A 23764-nucleotide genomic window follows, 5' to 3' on the forward strand; every position below is an offset into this window, starting at 1 on the left:
GTAAGAAACACAAATAGGTACCGATCCATGAGGCGTACGCACCTCATGGTCCCTCGGTAAGCGCAGAAAATCGAATTCTTTCAGTTTTGATAATTTTTGTTATGCTAATCCCTTTTTATTTGATGTCTCCTTTTTTCACAGTTTGTAAATTTTACACTTGATAATTACATTTCTGCCTACGACGGTACCAATCAGATAAAGATAATCTTCATCTAACAATATAACTATAAACTAAGAAATTTCTCAGTTCGCGCCTGAGTGCTGTTCGGAGACATTTTCCCTGAAATTCCAAACTCGATTAACATGCCTTTGACATCTCTTTCTACCTGTCTGCCCCCGCGGCCACAAACAGGTGTTAAAGACGCCCTTTAAGGAATATTCCAGTCCTGCCTATCGAACTAGTGAGCGCTCCGATAGCTTTTCTTTTTCTTATAGTATAAAGTATTCAAAAGCATGGTCCTTCGCCCGACCAAGAGATATCGCTAAAATGTGGCTCTTAACTCATTTTAAATCGCTTCTATAAGCTCTTTCCATCCGGTAAGCTCACACGGCGCGTCTATAGCCCATCAGTTGATGGTCTTCTCCAGCTGATAGAGTGCATAGGATTCTTAATTCGGTGACAGAAGAAGTCGCTGCAGTATGGGTCGCTGCAGACCGAGGCCGCATGTGGCGCGCTTACAAGTGATCGCGGATCGCGGACAACCGAAGCTAGTTATCGGGCATGTACGTTGCTCTGGACTGGGCTTACGGATCTTAAGGCCTCGCCGCCTGTAGGGTCAACTGACTGAACTACTTTTGACGTTCAGACTCGGTAGTCAGAAGTTCAAATCCAGTGTATGCAGTTTTCTTTATTTAGGTTTAACTCTTGTAGTGGCATGGAGCAGAGGCAGAACATTGGACCTCCTCATGTACACTTGATCCCCAGGCTCGGAGTGACGCCTGACACCGGCAAAAAAGAGCTAGTGGGGCTGTACTAGTCCAGATGCAACCAAACTGGGAAGGTGTACTTAGCCTCAACAAAAGACACTCCCTCACCAGAACAGGAATTGACCTCCCTTGTGCAGTACCGGGGCGCTACCTCCCTCGTAACTTCCACAATTATCCTGTGGCCTTCGGTCCCCAGCACCTGGGGAGCACCTGATCAAGGCGGCGTTCAGACGTCCGACGTGGCAAAGGGTGCTAAGAATATCTAGGCTTTAACAGGCCACCACTGGAAACTGAACATGGCAACGTTAAACACACGAACCCTCTCGAGTGAAACTAACTTAGCGGGACTCTTTGAAGAACTATGTGGCGACAAGACATGCAGGTTACTAGACCTGGTGAGGCTAATACAGTGCTGGCTAAAGGCCTCGTTCTCTGCTACAGAGGACTCCCACATAAGAAGCCATACGGGGTAGGATTCCTAACGTATAATAACATAGCGGGCAAGATTGACAAATTCTACAGCATTAGTGAGAGGGTAGTAGCCGTCGTAATAAAGATCAATATGAGTTCAAGAATAATGATAGTACGAACCTATGCTTCAACCTCCAGTCACGATGATGAAGAAATAGAGCAGTTTAAGAAGATGTTGAATTAGCGATGAGAGAAGTCAAAACTCAGCATATTGTAGACAGCAGTGACTTCAATGCAAAAGTTCGTAAAATGCCTAGTGGGGAACAAACAATTGGTAACCACGGCATCTAGTCTAGGAACGCTAGAGGAGATATGCTGGCAAAATTCGGGGACAAGCATAAGCTCCGAATAATGAATACCTTCTTTAGGAAGTGCAGCAGCAAGGAAATGGACCTGGAAAAGCCTTAATTGAGACATAAGAAACGAAATAGATTTCACCCTCTCTGTCGATCCCAGCATAGTATAAGATGTACAAGTGCTAGGTTGGTTAAAGAGCAGTCATTATAGGTTTGTGAGGTCTACGATTTTCCTCAATACGAAGAGAGAAAGAGTAAAATTAGTCAAGGAGAAACAAGACGAGGTAGACGCAGTAAGTGTAAAAGCTGCCCAATTCAAGCTGGTGCTTGCAAAGAAATATACAGTTTCAGAGCAGGGAGATGAAGATGACAGAGGTAATGAATGAAACCGAAACATGGCTTCCTTAAGAAGCAGCAGTTGAAGGGGGAGATGAGGTAGCCAGGCAAACGTTAGCTACGCTCTTCGAACTAACAAAGGATCTAATAAATACAGTGAAAGCTCGTTAATTCGAACTTCAATAATTCGAACTTATGAATAATTCGAACTGTACGATTTGGTCCTGCCAAGCTCCACAGAAGTCTATGTATAAAAAAGTCCGTTAATTCGAACGCGAGAAGGTTCCCTCACGGATAATTCGAACTACGCTCGCCTGGCATGAAAAAGTCCGACTCAGTAGATCAGATAGAATTTGCGGAGCTGTCAAAACTTATCAATGAGAAGAGAGTAAGGGATATTTGAAATTATAACATGCGGAAGACAGAGGAAGGGGGAGGCAGTAAAAAAATGGACGCAGCATGAAATCAGTGAGCAGAAAACTCAGCATAGGACAAGCCAAGATGTACCCATATGTACTGAAAGATAAACAGGATATTATCATCAGCAATTTCGAAGGTATAGTAAAAACAACGGTATTATTCTATGCTGACCTGCACAGTACCCAGAGCAGCCACGCTACCGCCATTCGAAGTAGCGATTAGCGCGATACGTGGGCTCCCTCCTTAACTAGCGACGAAGTTAGAATGGCCTTGCAAGACATGACCCGGGGAAAAGAGGCAACACAGGATGGAATAACTGTGGATATAATCATAGATCAAGGAGATATCAGGCGATGGCACAGGCGATGCGGCCCAAGGAGATGCGGATAGTATTGAAGCAACGTGGGCGGACGAAGGCGGTGTCAGGCAATACGGGGCTGGATTATGGGCGCTTCTCGCAATAATGCCGAGTAAGCCGGCAGCAGCAGGATGAATGTGAGTGCTGGAGGAAGGAGACACATCGTAAACTTCCTGTTCAAGAATGATAGCTGAAATGAGAGCTCAGAGCTTAGCACTGCTGGTCAAGGGACTGGTCAGAGGGTGGTAGGACCAGTCTGGATGCAAATGGGCTACAGGAACGTCTGTTGGGCTAGTTGGTTTAACATTGTGAATTCCAAATACAGCACAAGGAATACACATACACATAAAGAAGGCACGACAACCGCGGGTAAGCGCTACTGCCAACTGTTTTCCAATCGACACACCCTCCGATTTGATAAAGTGAGCCACGCACAAGTGTCACGCCTCTCTTCCCATGCGAAGGTGATAAAAATCGCGAAAAAATCACTACTCCACTCGTAAAAATGGAATCGCAGTGAAAGCTGACGACAGTCAAAGCTCTCAAATGAAAAGCAAAGTTCTTTCGTTGCCATTCCATCTTCACGGAGTGGTGTATTTGCCAATACTTTGAAGTGTTTGATGATGGGATTTGACGTGTTTGAATGAATGATTTAGTAAAGACAACGGATTATATTCTTTTTAGGCTCTTTATTTTATCGGGGTAGTCACGATTGTTTTATGATCACTGTGATATACACTCTGTGGTTCGACTACTACTCTAGAGAGGTTCTTGAACCATTTCTTCTTTGGCCTAGAAATGTTCACGTTGTTCCGCATTTTGACATCTGCGCGAGCAGTGGAACTAGCGCGTTTGCGTGGTTGGGGCTGCGATAATTTTAGAGAGCTTTTTGAAACATATATACGAATAGTTTTTTTACAAAAACATCTGTTCTTAGTCGTGTACCTGAGACCTTTCTGGGTGCTACGTGCGACAAGAATAGTTCAAGAGCACGTTACAGGTTCCCGAGCCCACAGGGATATGTGCCATTTAGCTTGCATCCTTGCTGCACTATCACCAGGATTGGTCCACATTTCTTTTGCCGCACGCCACAAAAACTACCGAAGGTTAATCATATACAGCTTTCGCGATAAAAAGGATAATACAGCGGCCTTCTTTTGATTGCAAAATTCAAGAAGTCCAGTTCGGCAGTATGCAAAAGAATAGATGCTCCGCGCTTTCCGTTCCAGCTGCGTTCTTTATCTCTTGCAGGACAAATTCGGCCACTGCAGCGACAAGCAATTAAGGAATCCCGCTGGCAATAGGGGCATTGTCTGATTTTCAAAGATATGCTGCATTGCATGCGGGCACGAGTTTCGGTGGGGAGCATCCAAACCATGAAACTCGATGCTGCTTTTTACTGTTTTTGAGTAGGCAGAGTCAAAAGGCAAAAGAGCCTTCTTGACCTATGGTAAGTACTCCCAGAATACATGGTTTGCGCAAAACCTTAGCCTGAGATCCTAGAATTGTATCCCGTCAGTGCTAGACAATTCATGAGTGAAATTCAAACCCTGTCCCGCTTGTATAAAACACCTAAAATACTTTCAGACGATGTATGATCACCCTGCCCCTCTAAAAGAACTAAAAAATCCTCGCCGTGCTTAAACCCTCTAAGAATCTTTGCACCGTCATAAGCGAATTCTTTATGTGTATGTGTATTTTTTGCGCTGTATTCGGCATTTACAATGTCATACCCACTAACCCAACAGACTCCGAAGTATATTTTTAGTAAATTGAGCCCTTCTTTCTGTGTGTTTTCTAAGCCTTCACCGCCGAAGTTTTGATCGACCACAACGCTGTTGCAGCCCGCCGTGCGAGAACTAACGCCTTTTGTGTTCGCAAGGACATCATTCCAAGGGAAATTGGGGCGCTCTTCCAAGTGGTGAGGCAGTCTTTGGGTTGTGCCGAGAGGTGGTGCAAGATTCTTAAATCGCCGTTCTTGCGTTAGGTTCGTTTATTCCAAGGCTCTTTACGTGTTTGCTGCGCGACACTGCCAGGAAAGTTTGCTTCGGCTAAACTGCGTGTCTACAGGCGGATAGCATCTCAGAACACAGAGTTCAAATGGCGCGCTTTACTCGGCCCCATGCTCTAGGTCACTGAGAAGAAGAAGTGTTTTACAGAACAAGATCCTGTCATGGTACTGGATGACGTCTCCTTGCCTAAAAATGTGCCCCAGACCCTGAAGAAGGGACCCAAATACGCCTTTCCTCCCCAAGTTACCGCTCATGATCTTTTTCGAATAAACGGTGAGATCTCCTCAAGGTCAAGCGAGGAGTACGAGGAACGCTGTCTCTTGGATGGTGTAGACTGCCTAAAAATATGTCTCTCAAAGAGCAGTCCGGGGTGGGGATAAGAAGTTCGGCATTTGAAGATAAGGTGGGGATAGGAAGATAACTTCACGCAGAACAGTTTGGTCCTCCTGCAAGCAGACAAGGAAGGTGAGTTTCTTGAGATGCCTAAAGGCATGTTCTATGAAAAAGCGCATGTTGCAGTGAACAAAAACTTTGTGCCTGTTAGGAAAAGTGCGTTCAGGGTAAACCTAAGTTCATGAAATTTTGTATAGACTTGGAATTGAGTACTCTTGCTAATTATATCAGGAATAGTAACGGTAAAAATATGCAGATCCCACGCAATGTGGGAATCGATGTAAGCGAAGATTCCCGCGCTGGATGCTTTGATTGTCGATAATTAGCGGCAATATTGACGGGTAAAGCTTAATTTCTTCAACGTATAGGCTAACACGATCGTGGTGAGTTTATGGTAAACGATACCTTACGTGCACCACTGCCGTTTGTCTACGTAGTACACAGAACACACAGGGAGAGGCGTTTGCTTGAGGCGTTGTTGTGCACCATATTTTATAACATCTGAGAGGGTTGAGCATTGTCATTTCCTCACATGGCACATCGCATTGTGGCAGAAGTATTAAAATTGAATTGGATTATCGGGCTGCACATGCCAAAACCACACTCGGATTGTAAGGTAAGCCGCAGTGGTGAACTCCGGATAAAATTTTACACCGTGATGTTCTTTAACGTGTCCCGAAATCTAAGTGCATGTTCCTTTACTATTTCGTCCTCTTCGAAGCGCGGTTGCCGCAACTGAGTTCAAATCCATGACCTCTTGCAATGCCATAGCGGCAAACACAACGCGACGGGAGAAGAAGTGTTGATTTGGTGGTCGACCGCTTCCGTAGTGTCTCCTGGACCCTGCGGTTTGCTTTAATTAATGTGGCTGTACTTCTGCACGCCCTGCGTAATTTACCCGTTTGACATATTTGCTTGACGCTTATTTTTTCAGAAATAGCAGCAACGTACATTGAACTTAAATTTATCGCGGGTCCCCGCAAGTGCTATCGTATGGTAGTGGGGTTACCTTGCTTTCTCACGTCACCCCCCCCCCCCTCTTATAAGGTGACTGCCTCTTCTCCTCCCTCTATTTCTTCTCATTTTCTCCTCTCTACAGCTCTATCTGCGTCCTCGCCGGCTTCGCACGTTAGTAGAAAGGGAAGCGTGCAGTTTCTGCAATGCTTCTGAGGGGAGTCACGGATAATTACAGCTGTCAAGCGGTTAATGTGGCGACGGCCATAGAGCTCCAGAGGGCATTGTGCGCATTCGACGTGGTGGGGTGAAAACGAGTTTCTCCCGTCACCTTTCCTGTCTTACTCGTGCCTGTCATCTATATTGCCTCGTACTGAGGGGTTACGATTCCTGGAATTCAAGCTAAGGTTTAGCGCAGACCATGTATGCTGCGAGTACCTCCCACGGATCGAAAATGGCCTTTTGCCTTTTGACTCTTCCCGCTCAAAAATAGTAAAAAGGAGCATCGCACTTCAGTGTGTGGATGTTGTGCTCAGAAATTCGCTCCCGTATACATTACAGCACAGCTTTGAAAACCAGATTGGTCACCTATTGCCAGTGAGATATCCTGAATTACTTGTTGGTGGAGTGACCGAACTTCTCCTGCAAAGGTAAAGAACAGAGCCGCAACGGAAAGCGCGGAGACCCAACGACGGATGGCGAGGCCTTTAGTAATGTCTTATATCCATAAGGTCTCGCACAACCTAAAGAAGGTCGCGAACAGGTGTCGTATTCCTGTGGTCTTTACAGCTTCTAACAGGTATCGTATTCCTGTGGTCTTTACGGCTTCTAATAAGCTTTCCAGTCTCTGCCCTAAGATTTGTTTTGTCAGCAAGCGAGGTTGCAAAACCATACATGAACACTACCAAGTAGGGCGTGCGACAGGAAGGGTATATTCAGTTCCCATCAAGTATGGAAATGTGTACATCTGCCAAACCAAACGGTGCATCAACCACCTGCTCATGGCGCATGCGCTAACACTTAACAAAAAAGAGGACAGATTTTCAGATTTAGTTGCCGATATCAACGCGCATGTTTGCGAGGCACTTTTTTCTGAGACTACTATCTTAGGGAAGTCTTGAAATCACACGGCTTGAGTGGCTTTAGAAACATTCCATTCCGCAGAAAGTCATCTAACTGTGTAAGCGAAGCATCTGTTTTTTAGCGCAGTGCTGAACTGTACGTTTGGAATTCTGCTATATAAAGCAGGCAGCTGTATTGTTTACCTTTTTAGTTATATTTCTTCATCACCTCTGCATGGGAAAAGGGGCATGACACTTGCGAGCGGCTCGCTTTATTAAATCGGAGGGTGTGTCAATATTGTAAATAAGTTGAAAGTATATATATTTTATAAGTTGGTAGTAGTGCTCGCTCACGTCCGTCGTGTCTTCTTTATGTGTATGCGTATTTTTTGAGCTGTGCTTGAAACTTACAAGGCCTACAAAGGCGCTGACACAAAGAGATGAAGTGGTGTACACTCCTGGGACTTGGCGCCGCAAAGGCGTTGAAAGTGATAGATCAGATGCCATTGAGAAGGTGGAGGAGACGGTCAGTTTCTGGCATGACGTTGCCAACGCAACGGCAAAGTGCGAGAACGTCCTCAATGTACGACGTGTAGGACTCAGCATAATGCTGCAGGCGCTCACAGAACTACTTCTTCGCAACTTCAGAGTGGACTGTGCCAAAAATACGCCTGAAGGTGCTCTTTGAAAGAAGACTAATCATGGAAATCCCGCTCGCGATTCTTCAACCATGTCTTGGCGACCTCAGTGACGTAGAAGACAAGCTTTCGTAATTTAGAAGCATCGTCCTAGTGGTTGAATGAGCTTACTCGATCGTAGCTGTCAATCGGACCTCCAATGTCATCGCGCTGACGGCTGCTTAGGTTCAAGGAAGGTGGAGTGGATGGCACTTGAACGGAGCTGGCGGACGCTGCAGGCTCGTCTTGGGACATATCGGTGGGTGCTTCGCGTAAGCGGCCACCCTAACTCAGCTCCAGGGGCAGAATGCGGAGAAGTCAAAGAGATCTTAAAGCACCCCCACTAGCTGAGAAGCAATGGTTTTACTCGATCATTGTATTCCGAAAGCACGCGCTAGCGCCCCGAAATGAAGGTGCGAAGCGATGGTGATGGTCATATACAGACGATGAAGATGACGCCCGTAATATTTATGCTCACAATATTACGTGTGGAGAGAGACATAGAAAGATTGATTGATTGCAAACTTTATTGTTCCACCGAGCTGGGGTGCCCGCCTCTTAACCTACACGTAGGTAGGGGGGGAGGACGAAGCAGTCCCCGCGCGTTGAGGACGGTGAGTCTTCACGGCCTCAACGGCCAGGCGGATTGCTCGACGCTGGTCGTCTTCAGCCTCGCTCTGGAGCAAGGCCTCCCAGGCTCCTCTACTGTCGATGTTTTCCTTGGCCCCTGGGGAGCCAGCACACTCCCATATTATATGGTCTAGCGCACCTTTTTCCTTGCAAATTTTGCAGAGGGCGTCGTTATAGTCCCTCGTCTGTGTTAAGTAGATCCAATGTGGTGATGTATAATTATTTCCCTGGAGGCGTCGCCAAATGCGAGCGTCCTCCAGAGAGAGAGACCGATGCGGAGGCGGAAAGATTCTTCTTTCGGCTTTGTAGTGATCGACAATTTCCCTGTACGTGATCATGCTATCTTTTATCCCTGGAACTGGCTGCTCTAGAGTTGCCCGGTGGTAGAGTGCTCGGGCGAGCACGTGAGTGGCTTCGTTGCCTGGGATTTCTTCATGGGCCGGTACCCAAATAAAGGTTATGTCCCTCCTGGGAGGGTTTTTGAGTAGAATGTGGAGGGCTTCTTCCGAGATTCTCCCTTTGTTAAAATTTCGGATAGCTAATTTGTTATCGCATAATATGACTCCCGCTTTCGTACCCGCACAAGCGAGCGCTACTGCAACCTCCTCGGCTGTACAGGCGTCCCTCGTGCACGTGGAGCACGCTATCTTAACGCACCCGTCGCCATCAACCACCGTCGATACCGCAGCTCCGTCTCTGCCGCAAGCGGCGTCCACGTACGCTACGTTATGCGCCGGTATGTCTTTAAGTTTAGTTACTAGAGCCTTAGCCCTGTGAGCTCTCCTATCTTTGTTGTAGATAGGATGCATATTTTTAGGTAGGGGGGCGATTCGGAAGCGCTTACGCACGTCCAACGGAATGTCTTTCTTGTCAGTCGGGGCACCCCTGTCGCATTGAATTCCTACCCATTCCATGATTTTTCTCCCTGTTTTAGACTGGCCTACTCTTTCCATCTGAGACACTCGTACTGCCTCAGTGAGTTCAACTAGCGTGTTGTGAACCCCCATTTTGAGGAGGAGGTCTGTCGAGGTCGAGTCTGGGAGCCCTAGGGCTCTCTTAACGCTCTTCCTAATGATCGCATCTATTTTATCCTTTTCTTCTCGTTTAAACACAAGATACGGTGTGGCATACGCTATACGGCTGGTAATGAAGGCTTGCATGAGTCTGAGGAGGCTGTTCTCTTTGAGGCCCCTGCCTTTGAGTGAAATTCTCCTAAAGATCCCCGTGACCTGCGCCGCGTATCCTTCTAGCTTTTTGATTGTCGTGAGGTTGCATCCATTTCTCTGGATATACATGCCCAGAATTCTTATTTCCTCCACCTTGGGAACCTCATTTCCGTTTACGAAAACAGTGATGGGTCTGCTGCTTCCAGCGTGTCTCCTTTCATGTTTAGGGCCGGATTCTGAAATGCTCCTAACCTTAGACCGCTTCCCTACCTTCCGCAAGGAGTCCTCCATGCTACCTAAACGTTAGGCGCCCTCGGAAGGCCACCGCGAATTCTAAAAGCTTCCTTTTGCCTTCCCTGCGGAAGGAGCGCCTCACCAAAGGAAGTGTAACGTTAGAGGCTCCTGGTTTCAAGATTACTTACAAAAAATGCAAAATATTTGTAATCAATTTCGAAGGTAAAGTGCCGGGACTATTAAAATTGCATTTCTACTTCGATACCAGGGCATAAATTCCATTTATTTCGTTAATAACGTAAAAATAGTTCGAAAATGATGCATATGGCAGGAAAGAAAACTCAGTCTAGCAACTATGGCAGCATCTGGGTTCGGTTGGTCAGGCGTCGCTTTATTTATTTTTTATTTTTTGCGTGCGCTTTGTTTCGTGTGTGTATTCGCCGAGAATACTCCTTACTTGTTTCGGAAGGCTTCTGCGTCGTCTCCACCGGGACGTTTAAAGGTTATATGAGTACAATCGACGCGAATCCTCCGATTGAATAGAACCCGGTCATGACTACACTCGCTTCACTGGCGTTTGGCAGCCGAACGTACTTGGTATACATGCGTAGGCATATCAGCTGTGTCACCTCCCAAATACATCGGTACACAGAGGGCTGGGATACACACACAAGGTCGCCTACAACAGTCTGCATGGTACCCGTTCCGTAAAAACGCAGTGCGATGCGGACCTTCAAGAGAGCAGGCAGTGGCTCTCCTCTGTTGTCAGTGTTACAATGCAGTTGCAGATCTGCCAGCATGGCTGTAACTGATCGCTTGAAAAAACGTTACCGGGCTAGAAAATCCACTTCGTCGTAGTATTCCAGTGGATTCTGCCTGTCAATCAGACGCCGGGCTAGAGTCAAAGGCGGAGGCCCTTGTACACTGTCCCGTAAAGAAGTTCATTTGCTCGTCGACGAAACCGTGCATAGCTTTCGAAGCCATCGTCTTCGGATAAATATCGCAAGGCCGTCATTCTTGCCGCTCGCTTTTCACAAAATCAAAGTAAAAAGTTACGGCACAAAACGCGGTCCGCGGAACCAAACTGGACCTCAATACACGGCGGCTGGCTATCGCGGCCTTGGCTGCGCACGGCACCTATTCTAGCCGAGCCCATCGCGTACAGAGTCGTGCGAAGAAGCGTGCGTTCAGTTAGAGGAGCACGGTTAGGAAGCATGAAGGTAGCATAGCGGCTCCCTAAGCGCGGGGAAGCACCAAGGAGGCCTTAACTTAGTGCCCCTTACTAAGGTACGTTCCAGAATTGATGCCAGGTCGTCTTACAGCATGTGAGGCATCCTTAGTAAGGAAAGGAGTGTTTCAGAATCCGGGCCTTAGGCTCAATGATTAACAGCTCCGATTTTTGTGGCGAGCACGCCAAGCCTCTGCTGGCCGCATACTCCTCCACCATATTCGCCGCTATCTGTAGTTTAAGTTCGATGGCTGCGTCACTCCCACTGTTAACCCAGATGTTGATATCATCCGCGTACATGCTAAATTTAATCGATTTAATCTTATTGAGTTCCGCCGGGAGACCCCTCATCGCTATGTTGAATAGGAAGGGTGAGAGCACCGACCCTTGCGGGGTTCCCTTGCTCCCAAGTGTGATGGGAGGGGATTTTACATCCAGAAATTCTATATTCGCCTCCCTCTGTGACAGAAAGTCTTTGACGTATGCATATACCCTGTGTCCCACACCTACCTCTTCGAGGCCTACCAAGATAGCCTTATGGCTAACGTTGTCAAATGCCTTGGTGAGGTCGAGACCTAGGATCGCCCTGGTGTCAGTTGAATCGTAGCGGTCTAGGATATCATGCTTAAGCCTGAGCATGACATCTTGTGTACTGAGCCCTGGCCTGAATCCTACCATTTCATGCGGCCAGAGATCATTCTCCTCCATGTACCTGGTCAGTCTCGTTTGAACAACATGCTCCATCAATTTCCCTATACACGAGGTGAGGGAGATTGGTCGCATGTTGTTCAAGCCGGGTACTTTGCCTGGCTTGGGAATAAAGATTACGTCCGCCTGTTTCCATGTTTTTGGGAGTTCTCCTTTCTCCCACACCTGGTTCATGAATTTGGTTAATGCAATGATGGACTCATCGTCTAGATTCCTAAGAGCTGTGTTTGTTATCCCGTCCGGACCGGGGGCTGATCTCTTTCTGAGGTTATTAATCTCTGCTCTAACTTCTGTCGTGGTGATGGGAGCATCGAGATCTGGATTGGGAGGTCCCTCGTAATCCCTAAACACCTCGCTCTCTGCTTTTCCAAGATATGTCTCTTGGAGCTCGCTAATGAGCTCGTCATCTGTGCCAACAAAGCCATGCCTCGCTCTCACCTGGTTTGTACTAGCTTGCATTTTTGATTTACTAGGGTCGATTAGATGTCTGAGAAGGCTCCATGTTTTGGAGAGACTCATATTGGCTTCCATCTCATCGCACTTGCTGTACCAATTCTGCTCGTTGAGCTTAATCGCATATGTTTCTATTTCTTTGTTGAGTCTGGCCAGTTCGCGCCGGATATTCCTGTTCCATCTTTGTGCCTTGAGTTTTTTCTCCAGGTTACTCTTTCTGCTCCACATGTTCAGCAGTTTGCTGTCTAGTGCTGGGGGTGCGTCCTCATCCTCTATAGTTGTAGTCGCTTCCCCTATATGCATTTTAAGGAGGTGTGTCCATTCGTCGATATTGTAGATATCGTCCGGCAGTGAGGCCTCCTTTCTTATCTCTCTGAATTTATCCCACTCCGTTAATTTCGGTTGTTTGATGAGGCGTGTTTTGACGCCTTTTCCTAGCGTGAGTGAAATAATAAAGTGGTCGCTGCCTAGATTTTCTCCTGTGCTTTTCCATGTTACTGTTCCCGCCATATGGCTTATCGTGAGGTCGGGTGCAGTGTCCCTGGTTATACTGTTGCCTGTGCGCGTAGGGACGCATGGGTCAGTATGTAGAGTAAGCCCTAGCGTTTGTATATCTTCCCATATTCGTCTACCTTTGGGGTCCCTGTATGTATATCCCCATTCCTCGTGAGCCGCGTTGAAGTCTCCCATAATGATGAGAGGTCTCCCATCTGCGGCTTTGAGTGCTTTGCGGAATAAAGTAACGAATCTAATTTTCTTTTGCTTGGGTGTGCTGTACACATTCAGCAGGAATATGCTATCTCTATTTTTCTTCCCTGTGATAATCTCGACGAGAACAGCCTCTGCCTCGCTGGGGGAGACATCATGGACAATGGTTGCAATGCTTCGCTTTACGAAGGTGGCGACTCGGCATTTATCCCCCTTGCCGCTGTCAAAGCTTTGGTAACCCGATAATCTAACAGGGGCCTTTCCCGTTTCCTGCACGACTATGGCTACGGGTGCTTCCTGTTGCAGCAACGCTCTTTTCCTCTGATACCCCCTACAATTCCACTGCCAGAATGTGGAGGCATTTTTCTTATCCGAATTTTCATCCATTTCTATTAAGAATCGCTTCTATGGCGCCGATTTTCTCGCACAGCCTAGCTATTGTCGTGCCTAAGGTATCCATCAACGTGCTTAGCGCGTCTATCTTGCAAGATTGTTGGTTCACTTGCGCCTGTAATAGCGCAATTGCTCCTCCATTCTGTAGTTGTCCTGATTTCATAGTTTCGTTCTCCTTGTCCATTTTCATCAGCCACGTTTCAATTTTCTTTTGCCAGCTCGCCAGCGGGTCGGTCTCCCCCGCCTTACGTTTGGAAGGGGGTTGTCTCGTAAAATCCACATTCATATCCTCTTCCTCCTGACCAGATGCAGCTGGCACAGGAGCAGGAGGAGTGATGTGGGTGTTGCATTTTTTGGGAGCCTCTGCAGGTACCTTCTCTGTTTTTAGCGCGCTCAGCTGATTTTGGGTTTCCCTCAGCAATCGTTCTAACCTCATGTTTGCTTTCTTCTGCTCCTCTATTTCTTTCTTAAGTAAGCTAATCTCATCTTTTTCAGCCTGGGAGCCCTTGCTACCAAAGCTTACCAAGTGGTTACTTTCGTCTTTCTTCTTTTTTCCCCACGGGTCCTTAGGGTCCCTGGGCGGCAAGCCGGGTCCCCGGCCCTGGTTAGCAGGTCCCCGGCCCTGGTCAGCAGGCCACTTGGCTGAAGTCTGCTGGCGGCGTCCTCCGGACCACGAATTGGACCTCCTCCCGGGTCTCGAGCTAGATCTGGCTCTCGACTGCTGCCCCGCCTGGTCTCTGGTAGCATCCCTTGCTGTGCCTCGGTGCTCCTCTCTAGGTGCCGTGGTGGTGGCCTGGAGCTTGCCTTGAGTTGGGGCTTGCACCTGGAGCTTCTCTTGTTCTATCTTCTTCTCCCATAATTTTTTCTTGATGATATACGGCATGCGATATATCTCCCGGCACTTGTTGTCGCCTAGGAAGTGGGCTTTCTTGCATAGCAAGCATCGAGGCTCGCAGCTGTGATTTGGTTCGGGGTTTTCGGCTCCGCACCCTCGACATCTGACGTCGTTGGGGTTCGGGCAAACATCCGCCCGATGTCCAAGTTTTCCGCAGGTGACGCATACTTCATATTTTTTCTTGTATAGGTAGCAGCGTGTGGGGAAGCATCGGAGGTAAACTTGCATCGGCACTTTACAGTCTTCAAACAGGATCAATACAGATTTGGATTTCGCCCCAAGTCTTCTGACTCCAATGATCGATGGGTTTTTCTTATTTCTTCTAAGTGCATCGATGATTTCCTCGTGCGTTGCATCCAGCGGGACGTCGTGGATCACTCCTTTCCCTCCGCTTTCCGGCATGGCAATATACGCCTTCGTCTCGACCATCGATCCACCGATGCGAAGGGCCGTGATCGCAGCGTACTTGCTTGCCCGTGCCGCATCTAGCGTAGCTATCATGATGGACTGCTGCGTCAGGTTTGGTGATGCTACGTCTTCGTCTGCAGCCTCCGGGTCGACCCCGGCTGCCTGGGCCAGATAGACGTGCATGCGCAATCTTCCAACTTTCTCCAGGATGCGATTGATACCTCCTTTCGGGCGAATAATAATTTTCTCAGCACCTTCCGGAACCTCCGTGTGCTGCTTCTCGACCGATCTTGCAGCCAGCTTCTTCCCCAGCCGGGGGTTGGGCCTCGTACCGCTCCTCGTCGGCTCGCGCACGGCAGATGCGTCGCTTTGCTCGGGCGTGAAACGGCCTTTTCTCCGAATAAACCACGTTCCCCCGCTTGAGATCTCGTCCGGGGGAGCACCATCGTCCACGGTCTCCATTTCCAGGCTCCTGTTAGCTTGCGAGCGCCGCACGGCCTCGCCTAGGCTTCGGATCGGTCCCTTCGCGCGTGGAGCTGGGTTAGGCCTAGCGCTCAGCTGGCCAAGTTCGAATTTCAAATGTCCGTCAAAGTCGAAAAAGGGGCCTACCGCCAGAAATCCGGCATCCCCATGTTTCTTGTAGGTTCCGGCGATCGCTTGTATGAAGAATTCCCAGGAAAAGTTCGATAGTCCGCCAAAGCACAGGAAAATAGCAGAGCCGGCACGAAGAACGTCCGCACTTCGTGGTCTTCTTCTTCCTCAAAATCGACATAGAAAGAAAGCAATTACTGCGTATTTACAAGAGCAGAACAGCCAGAGAAGAAGATGAAAGCCAGCTCGTGCCAAGTCCAGATGCCCGTCTTCCCCTGCGATACCTGCGATTCACCTGCGATACCTCCTGTTTACACTCGTGCCTTTCATCTCATGCCTGAAACCCTTCGCATTTCACATGTATAATCTGCAAATTTCTGCGATTGCTTGCGCGTTTTCACTTGCGCTATGAGAGCAAGCTTTCACCGCGAATCCCGTCATCTTCTCATGAACAAAGCGTGTTCTGCGCTGTGAACATGATCATCGCAATATCATTGTTGCCTGTTGTGGCCTCCGACATACGCGCACAATCGCTACCATTCGCAAAGTAGTAGAATAACAAAACCTATAACAAGTTGCAAAGTGCGAAGGTTGCACGATATCTCAGTGGTTGGGTTGCCCGTATCTGAACTGCATGTCAAAGTTTTAGATTGTCCTCAGGGTTATTTCTGCTCAATAATTAGAGGGTTACCGGTTCCGTGTATAACACTAGCGTAAGGTGCCTGGAGCTTGGTATATACGGCACGGCCATTTCCTCTTCGCACCCAAACTGCCCACTGGCTAGTCACTGTCACGTGACCATGACCTGGCAAATGCGCAAGCGAAGCAATCGACAGCCTTCGAGCTGCGTGCCAAAGATCGGCATCAGTGTAATTTGTATTTTGTGTCGTTTAAGGGTTTAAAGCAATTTTTCATTAAAAAAGGCTAAAAGAAATGCCCAGGGGCAACATTTTCGGGTGCAGCCGCAGCCGAGAGTACGAAAAAAAAACTTTTTGAAGTGAAAGCGTTAAGGGCTCCGTCAAATGAATTTCGACGTTGTTTGACTTATCTTTAGCGAAACATTCTGCCGAACACAAATAGCAAGCCAGGTCTTGCTGTATGACATGCGGTATATATGGAGTATATTGTCCCATCGCTTTATCACTAAAGTTGCTCATATACCCGGTCTTACATTTTTGACAAAGTTATTCCTCAGAATTTTGAGAATGGCAGCCCGCAAACAAATGTCATGAAACAAAACACCGACAGCGCATGTCTTTTATATTAAACCTTGAGTATTGCTTGAATATTAAAGGAAGCAAAACAATAAAATGATGTAACTCTTTTGGCGCTGTTGTGCACTATCTCCGGTATGGGCCCATGCAATAAGCCACGTTTTTACCTGAAAGCTCCCCTTCGTGCATATCTGTTGCCGCCAGCGTTTCCCAGTAGATATTACGGTTACATAAGCTGCAGCTGCCGGGAAGTGTTAGATGCAGTCCCGGATCTGTGAATGCTGTCGCTTTCGACTCCTAAAGGCGAAGCTTAAGAGCCGTCCGAATTTTTGGCATGCAAATTCCGGAAATTTTCTGTTTTCGTGAAGTACATTTTGCAATACCGAACGTAGTACCAAACGAAAGCAAGGAGATTAACGAAGAGATATATGCGTCCCCCCAGGTGAACCTAAAGAATCCACAGCAGTAAACATCGACCAGGCAGATTTCAGAAGCAGCATTTTATGTGAGAGTTAAGGCACCAAGGTCACCAATAGGTAAGCTCTCACAAGTGACCAAGTACTCAACAAAGAAATAAGAAGGGAACGAACGTGTAGCTCAAGAGGTCAGATTAGATCAGCTCTAATTCAAGAGATCAGGCGTTAGGCTCCTACAGCCCAGAAAATCTTGGTACCCTGTGCCAAAAAGCCAGTCGCGAGAATGACAATTAAAAAAGTTGCGGAAACAAGCATAGAGAGCCGTTTTTAAGTGCGCTTGAAACGCCATTTAGCTTGTAGCGGCAGCAGCATCGGCGTCGCACGAGAGTTGACGTAGACGCTCGCGTCTACACGAGGCTCGAGCGGCTGGGACGCTCCGGCACGGGCTAGCGTTCCGAAGGACATCATTAAAACAGAATGCTACGCTAAGCGAAGGAGCGTTGGTTCTTCCTCTCCTGCGAGAGCCCGACTTTACCGGTCTACGTGGTCGCTCGTCGCCACAGTTTGGTGAACCCGGACGTGATACTGCCATACGCTCCTGTGGTAGAGACGACCATGGACCAGACCGACGCTACGAGAGCTCAAGGCCAGAACCCTTCCGAGGAACGCGGTGAGCCCCCCTGTTCCGCCATCGCTGCCCGCCTCCCACAATACTGGGACCAGCATCCTTCGGCGTGGTTTCTTCAGGCCGAAGCGCAATTTCAAGTCGCTGGTATCCGCTCTCAAGCCTCGAAGTTCCATTACGCCGTCGCAGCGCTCTCGCCCGCCGCCATTGACGAGGTAGCAAATTTGTTGAACTCCCCATTGTCTGCCGCCGCCTATGACGATCTCAAGGCAGCACTGCTACAGCGTACAGCAGCTTCACAGCGTTCTCGCATCCAGCAGCTTCTGTCCGCTGAAGTGCTCGGCGACCGACGCCCTAGTCAACTTCTTCGCCGAATGAGCCAGCTGCTCGGAAACAACGCGAGATCCATCGGCGAGACGCTGTTGCGCGAACTGTTTTTGCAACGACTCCCGGCTAACGTGCAGATGGTCCTGGCGACAGCCTCTACCATGGACCTTACCGGACTTGCCGCTTTGGCCGACAAAGTCATGGAAGTAGCCACCCCAACCATCGCAGCCACGTCACCGTCTCCGGGTGACAATACAACCGCTCTGCAAACTCTTCCCTGCTCTACCGCAGTGCAATCCCCACTCGACTCCTTGTGTGAGCGCCTGGAACGCATCATCTGTGGAGCGGAATATCGCCGCACATCTCGTCGCCCACGCAGCCGTAGTTCCAGCAGATCAAAACGCACGGGCACCCGCAATGAAACCTCAAATACAACGCCTGGCGTTTGCTACTACCACCGCCATTTTGGAAACGACGCTCGTCACTGTCGGCGTCCCTGCGCTTGGCAGGGAAACAGGCCGGCCGACCTCTAACGGCGACGAGTGGTCCGGCCCAACACACAAGTCGCCTTTTCTACGTGACGGACAGAGTTACGGGACAACGATTCTTAGTCGACACAGGTGCTGACGTCAGCATTCTACCCGCCCGAAAAGCGACTCCTGTATCGTTTTTGCAAGCCGTCAACGGCACCAGGATTCCAGTTTTCTCGTCACGCTCCGTCATGCTAAACCTTGGCCTTCGACGAGCGTTCCGCTGGATTTTCCTGATTGCAGACGTCCGTCATGCAGTCATTGGAGCAGATTTCTTGCATAACTACGGACTCCTTGTGGACATCCAACGACGCCGTCTCATCGACTCCGTGACCCAGCTATCCTTTCCCGGCGTCCCATCATCAGACACATCGCCCATAGCGCCTATTTCTGCCATGTTGGACGAACCTTTCGCCGCGCTCCTACGCGAGTTTCCCACTTTGACGCGCCTGCCGGACTGGACGCAACCGGTGCAACATGACGTGTGCCATCACATCGTCACCTCCGGCCCACCGGTCTATTTCCGACCCCGGCGTTTGTCCCCGGAGAAACTCAAGATCGCTCGCGCGGAGTTCGAACACATGCTGCAACTTGGCATCACCCGCCCTTCCTCCAGTAACTGGGCATCACCACTTCACATGGTGCCTAAGAAGACGGGAGACTGGCGCCCATGCGGCGATTACCGGGCACTAAACAACGTCACAGTTCCTGACCGCTACCCTCTACCGAACATTCAGGACTTCACGGTAGCGTTGCACGGTGCGACGATGTTTTCTAAGATCGATCTCGTTCTCGCCTACGATCAACTACCGGTCGCTGAAGAAGACATTCCCAAGACCGCCATCACGACACCCTTCGGTCTTTTCGAATTTCTCCGCATGCCTTTCGGTTTATGGAACGCGGGCCAATCTTTTCAGCGTTTCATCGATTCCGTTACCCGAGGTTTGCCTTTCGTTTTTGCATACATTGACGACCTTCTCGTCGCAAGCTCTACGGCAGAAGAACATCTTCACCACTTGCGGTTGTTGTTTTCACGCCTTGCCAGTAAAGGAATTGTCATCAACGCCGCCAAGAGTGAATTTGGTCAACCCGAACTCGATTTCCTCGGTCATATCATCTACGCTAACGGCATTCGACCACTGCCGTCCAAGATTCGCGTCATCGAAAACCTTCCCCGACCGACCACACTCACCAAGCTTCGCCAATTTCTCGGATTTGTCAATTTCTATCGCCGATTCATTCCCGAGTGCGCACGAGTTATGGCTCCGCTGGACGCTCTCCTGGTAAACAAACGCAAACAAGTGCTTCAGTGGACTGAAGAGGCTACCGACGCTTTCACGCGAGTCAAGTCTGCCCTCGCCGACGCCACGCTGCTTAGACACCCAAAGCCAGACGCACCCACTGCCATCATGATAGACGCTTCAAACACCGCCGTTGGTGCCGTTCTGCAGCAATTCATCGACAATGAGTGGCATCCACTCGCTTTTTTCTCCAAGAAACTGAAGCCTGCGCCGTCCCGCTACAGCGTGTTCGGCCGTGAATTACTCGCTGTTTACCTGGCCATCAAGCATTTTCGCCATTTCCTCGAAGGCCGTGCTTTCACTGTCCTGACTGACCACAAGCCCCCCGTGCACGCAACGAATCGTTCGGCGCCCTGTTACTCGCCCCGCGAGATTCGACACCTTCCCTACATCTCCGAGTTTACAACAACGTTCCGCCACATCAAGGGCGCCGACAACGTTCCAGCCGACGTCCTCAGTCGTGTCAATGTGGTTTCCACGTTGACATCGGAACCTTTCATCATCGAGGCCGACTTACTCGCCCGTCAACAGCGTGACGACACTGAACTTCCTACACACCGGAATTCGTCAACGTCCCTGAAATTGGAAGACGTCGTTGTGACCCCAGATGGTACGTCCATCATCTGCGACACTTCTAACGGCACACCCAGACCATACATCCCGGCATCCCTCCGCAGACGTCTATTCGAAACCGTGCACAACCTGTCGCACCCTGGCATACGCGCGACACAGAAGCTTCTTTCCAGTCGTTTCGTTTGGCCTCGGCTAAACGCGCGAGTTCGCGATTGGGTTCGCTGCTGTTTGTCGTGTCAACGTTCGAAGATCCAGCGTCACCCCATTCCGCCTGCTAAGTCTTTTCTTCCACCGGATGCTCGCTTCGACACCGTCCACCTGGACCTCGTCGGCCCTCTCCCACCTTCGAAAAGTTAGTGCTACATACTGACATGCATCGACCGTTATACACGGTGGCCAGAAGCTACACCTATATCTGACATATCAGCGCCCACAGTTGCAGCAGCTTTCATGTCTACGTGGATAGCAAGGTTCGGCTGCCCATCCACAATAATCACAGATCGCGGTCGACAGTTTGACTCAGCGCTCTTCAACGAGCTACTCAAACTACTCGGAACGACACGTTTTCGCACAACTGCTTACCACCCGCAGTCCAACGGACTAGTTGAACGTTTTCACCGGCATCTCAAGGCCTCCCTTATGGCACATGAATCGCCGGAGAAGTGGGTCGTGCATTTGCCCCTCGTCTTACTTGGCATCAGAGCCGCACTCAAGAGTGACTTAGGTTGCTCCTGTGCTCAGCTAGTCTACGGCACTCACCTACGCCTTCCGTGCGATTTCTTTGTCGCCACACCCAAAATGCCTATGCCATCACCTGCCGACTACGTTGCCAAACTGCAAGTTTTCTTCAGCCAGATACGCCCCGTGCCTACACGTTCACAAGAAGCAAGGTCCCCGTACGTATCTCCCGCACTCAGCTCTGCTACCCACGTTTTCGTGCGTAACTGTGCCGTGCGGAAGCCTTTGCAACCACACTACTCCGGGCCATATTGTGTTCTAGAGCGTCGTCCGACGACGTTTGTTGTGAATGTCAACGGCCGATCAGACACAATTGCCCTGGAACGCCTCAAACCCGCCTACATCGAAGCACCCGCGCCATTAGCTCCACCAGTATGCGACGCGACCCTGCTGCATCCTTCATCGCCGCCTGCGCACGGGACACCCCAGACCAACGCCAAGACACGCCGCGTCACGTGGACTTTCCATCGTTCGTCGAACTTTCCTCCTCTCTAGGGGGGGAGCCCTCTGTAGCGGCAGCAGCATCGGCGTCGCACGAGAGTTGACGTAGACGATCGCGTCTACACGAGGCTCGAGCGGCTGGCACGCTCCGGCACGGGCTAGCGTTCCGAAGGACATCATTAAAACAGAATGCTACGCTAAGCGAAGGAGCGTCGGTTCTTCCTCTCCTGCGAGAGCCCGACTTTACCGGTCTACGTGGTCGCTCGTCGCCAAAAGCTGATTCCTTTTTCGTGCCGTAATTTGTATGTCCGACAAACGGGGTGTAGCGCGAATGCCCACATGCGCGAAGACTCAAATAAGATTAAGCAAGAACGAGATAGCCACCTGTCATTACCCTGGCATTGACGTGACTGCGAGCCATTTTTTTAAAGATCGCGCCGTACTGTCGATACTCATGATCAGCACACGCGACTTGTCTCTGAAGCCTTCCCCATTCAAAAGAGTGACGATATTTGCGTGAACTTTCTTTGGAATTTCACTCCATCCAAAGGAACTATCGTTCATATCGGAGTGATTACACTCTTGTTTAACACGCACGCGCCCTTCACCTGTTCTATCGTTTTTCTTGCAAATTGGTGTACCTATATACGCTGTTAAAAAGATGAACACTTGGTTGTTAGTTATGGCGGTTGTCTGCCCCTTTCTCACGTACTGATTTGTTGCGCCATTTCTGGTCAAGTCTATATCTCGCCTGCCAAACACCCGCAGTGGGAATCTACACGTACATTTAAGGGCTGTTGAGTCTGGTGCACAAGCAAGTGGTCGATCTTTCTCAGGTATTCCAGACCCGCGGGGCGACCCGGGACCTCCGGCAGGGCTGATGGCCATAATCCCGGCGACGGCAATTGAACGTTGTGGGAGATTCGGGGTTCTCCTCCGTGCTCTTGGGACAAAGGAACGACAACACAGTAGTGCAAACAATCACAAGGGCATTTATTGCACCTTTCATAGATTAATGCCTGCTAGCCATGTTGCTATCCACAAAAGATGCCGATGGGCGCGCGACAAATCTAGAAGTCCGACTCACCGCGACCTCGCGAGCGAATAGGTTCGCCCCATGCTGGATCCCAACGCCTGGTCGTTCGCGCGTAGTCACGCGAACGGTGGCGCATTCCAAGGCGGCCACTCGAGACGGTCTCGCAGAAGCATGGGTCGCTGCACGCGCGGCATGGCACATCCGTGCCGCTTGCTGTCTCGAACCCAAGAGAGCGTGCCTTGTCTTCCCCGCACCCAAGTAACCCCGCAGCGGCGCGACATTCGCGCCACCTCTCGCACTGCGCCTCAACCACTCCGACCGCAGCGGGCGCCAGGCCCCGCGGCGAAGCCGGATTACAGGAGACGCGCTATGCGGGAAAAACATATCAGGGGACGCGCGAGAGTCGCGCATCCCCACAACGTAGGGTCCGCACTGCGCATTGAGATGGCCACCAGCCACCGGCATGCCTGCCGAGGGCATTACGGTTGTTTGCTGTCCGACCATTCCGGGGGTCAGCAAGAACACCATGGGCGGCTGCGTCGGCGATCCTCCGCGTGCCGTTGGCGATGCCAGGGCAGCTCGTCGTGTTGGCGGCCGCGTCGCCGGCCGTGATTCCATGGCGCGCGCGACACCTCTTTCTTTTCAAGAAAGTTCGCCAGCATGTAAACGCGTTCGACAACTCTTTGCAGACTTTTCAGCCGCAGGCTGCCTATGGCGTGAAAAGTGCACCAAGAGCAGTAGACGTGGACAAGCATTCTCGGTCTATACCTACCCTAACTAATGGTCATTTACATGGTCATGAGAGCATGTATCGCCCGGCGTAGTTGCTCAGTGGCCAGGGGGTTAGGCTGATGAGCACGAGGTCGCGGGATCGAATGCCGGCCACGGCGGCCGCATTTAGATGGGGCGAAATGCGGAAACACCCGTGTACTTAGATTTGTGTGCAGGTTAAAGGACCCCAGGTAGTCCAACTTTCCGGAGTCCACCACTACGGCGTCCCTCATAACACGAAAGTGGTTTTGGCACGTAAAACACCATAATTTTTAGAGCATGTATCACTGAGCTAGAAAGGGAGAAAGAAAGGTCCTCTCTTTAATATAATACAATATGTTTAACATCGTGTGAATGTGTGGTGCGCCGGCAAAGAGCCAGTGAGAAGGATTGGCGAGGCCGACACAACGTACAGAGGCTTGGCAGTGGTAGACTGGAACATAAACGCAAAAAGATCGTGAAAGCCTTATCAG

The 23764-nt window shown here is 49.8% G+C and overlaps 1 protein-coding gene across 1 annotated transcript; it reads left to right on the plus strand.

The window, feature by feature from the left end:
* The first annotated feature begins 17564 nt into the window (after window positions 1-17564).
* Window positions 17565-18434, plus strand: LOC126519840 (uncharacterized). The gene has a single exon (XM_050169139.2). It carries the CDS (start codon window positions 17565-17567, stop codon window positions 18432-18434), a length of 870 nt encoding a protein of 289 aa, XP_050025096.1.
* The last annotated feature ends 5330 nt before the right edge of the window (window positions 18435-23764 follow it).

This window comes from Dermacentor andersoni, unplaced genomic scaffold (genome assembly GCF_023375885.2).
Source record: "Dermacentor andersoni unplaced genomic scaffold, qqDerAnde1_hic_scaffold ctg00000039.1, whole genome shotgun sequence".
NCBI classification, from domain to species: domain Eukaryota; kingdom Metazoa; phylum Arthropoda; class Arachnida; order Ixodida; family Ixodidae; genus Dermacentor; species Dermacentor andersoni.

Coding starts and splice junctions, on each gene's coding strand:
- LOC126519840 (XM_050169139.2), top strand. CDS start 17,565: ATGGACCAGACCGACGCTACGAGAGCTCAAGGCCAGAACCCTTCCGAG.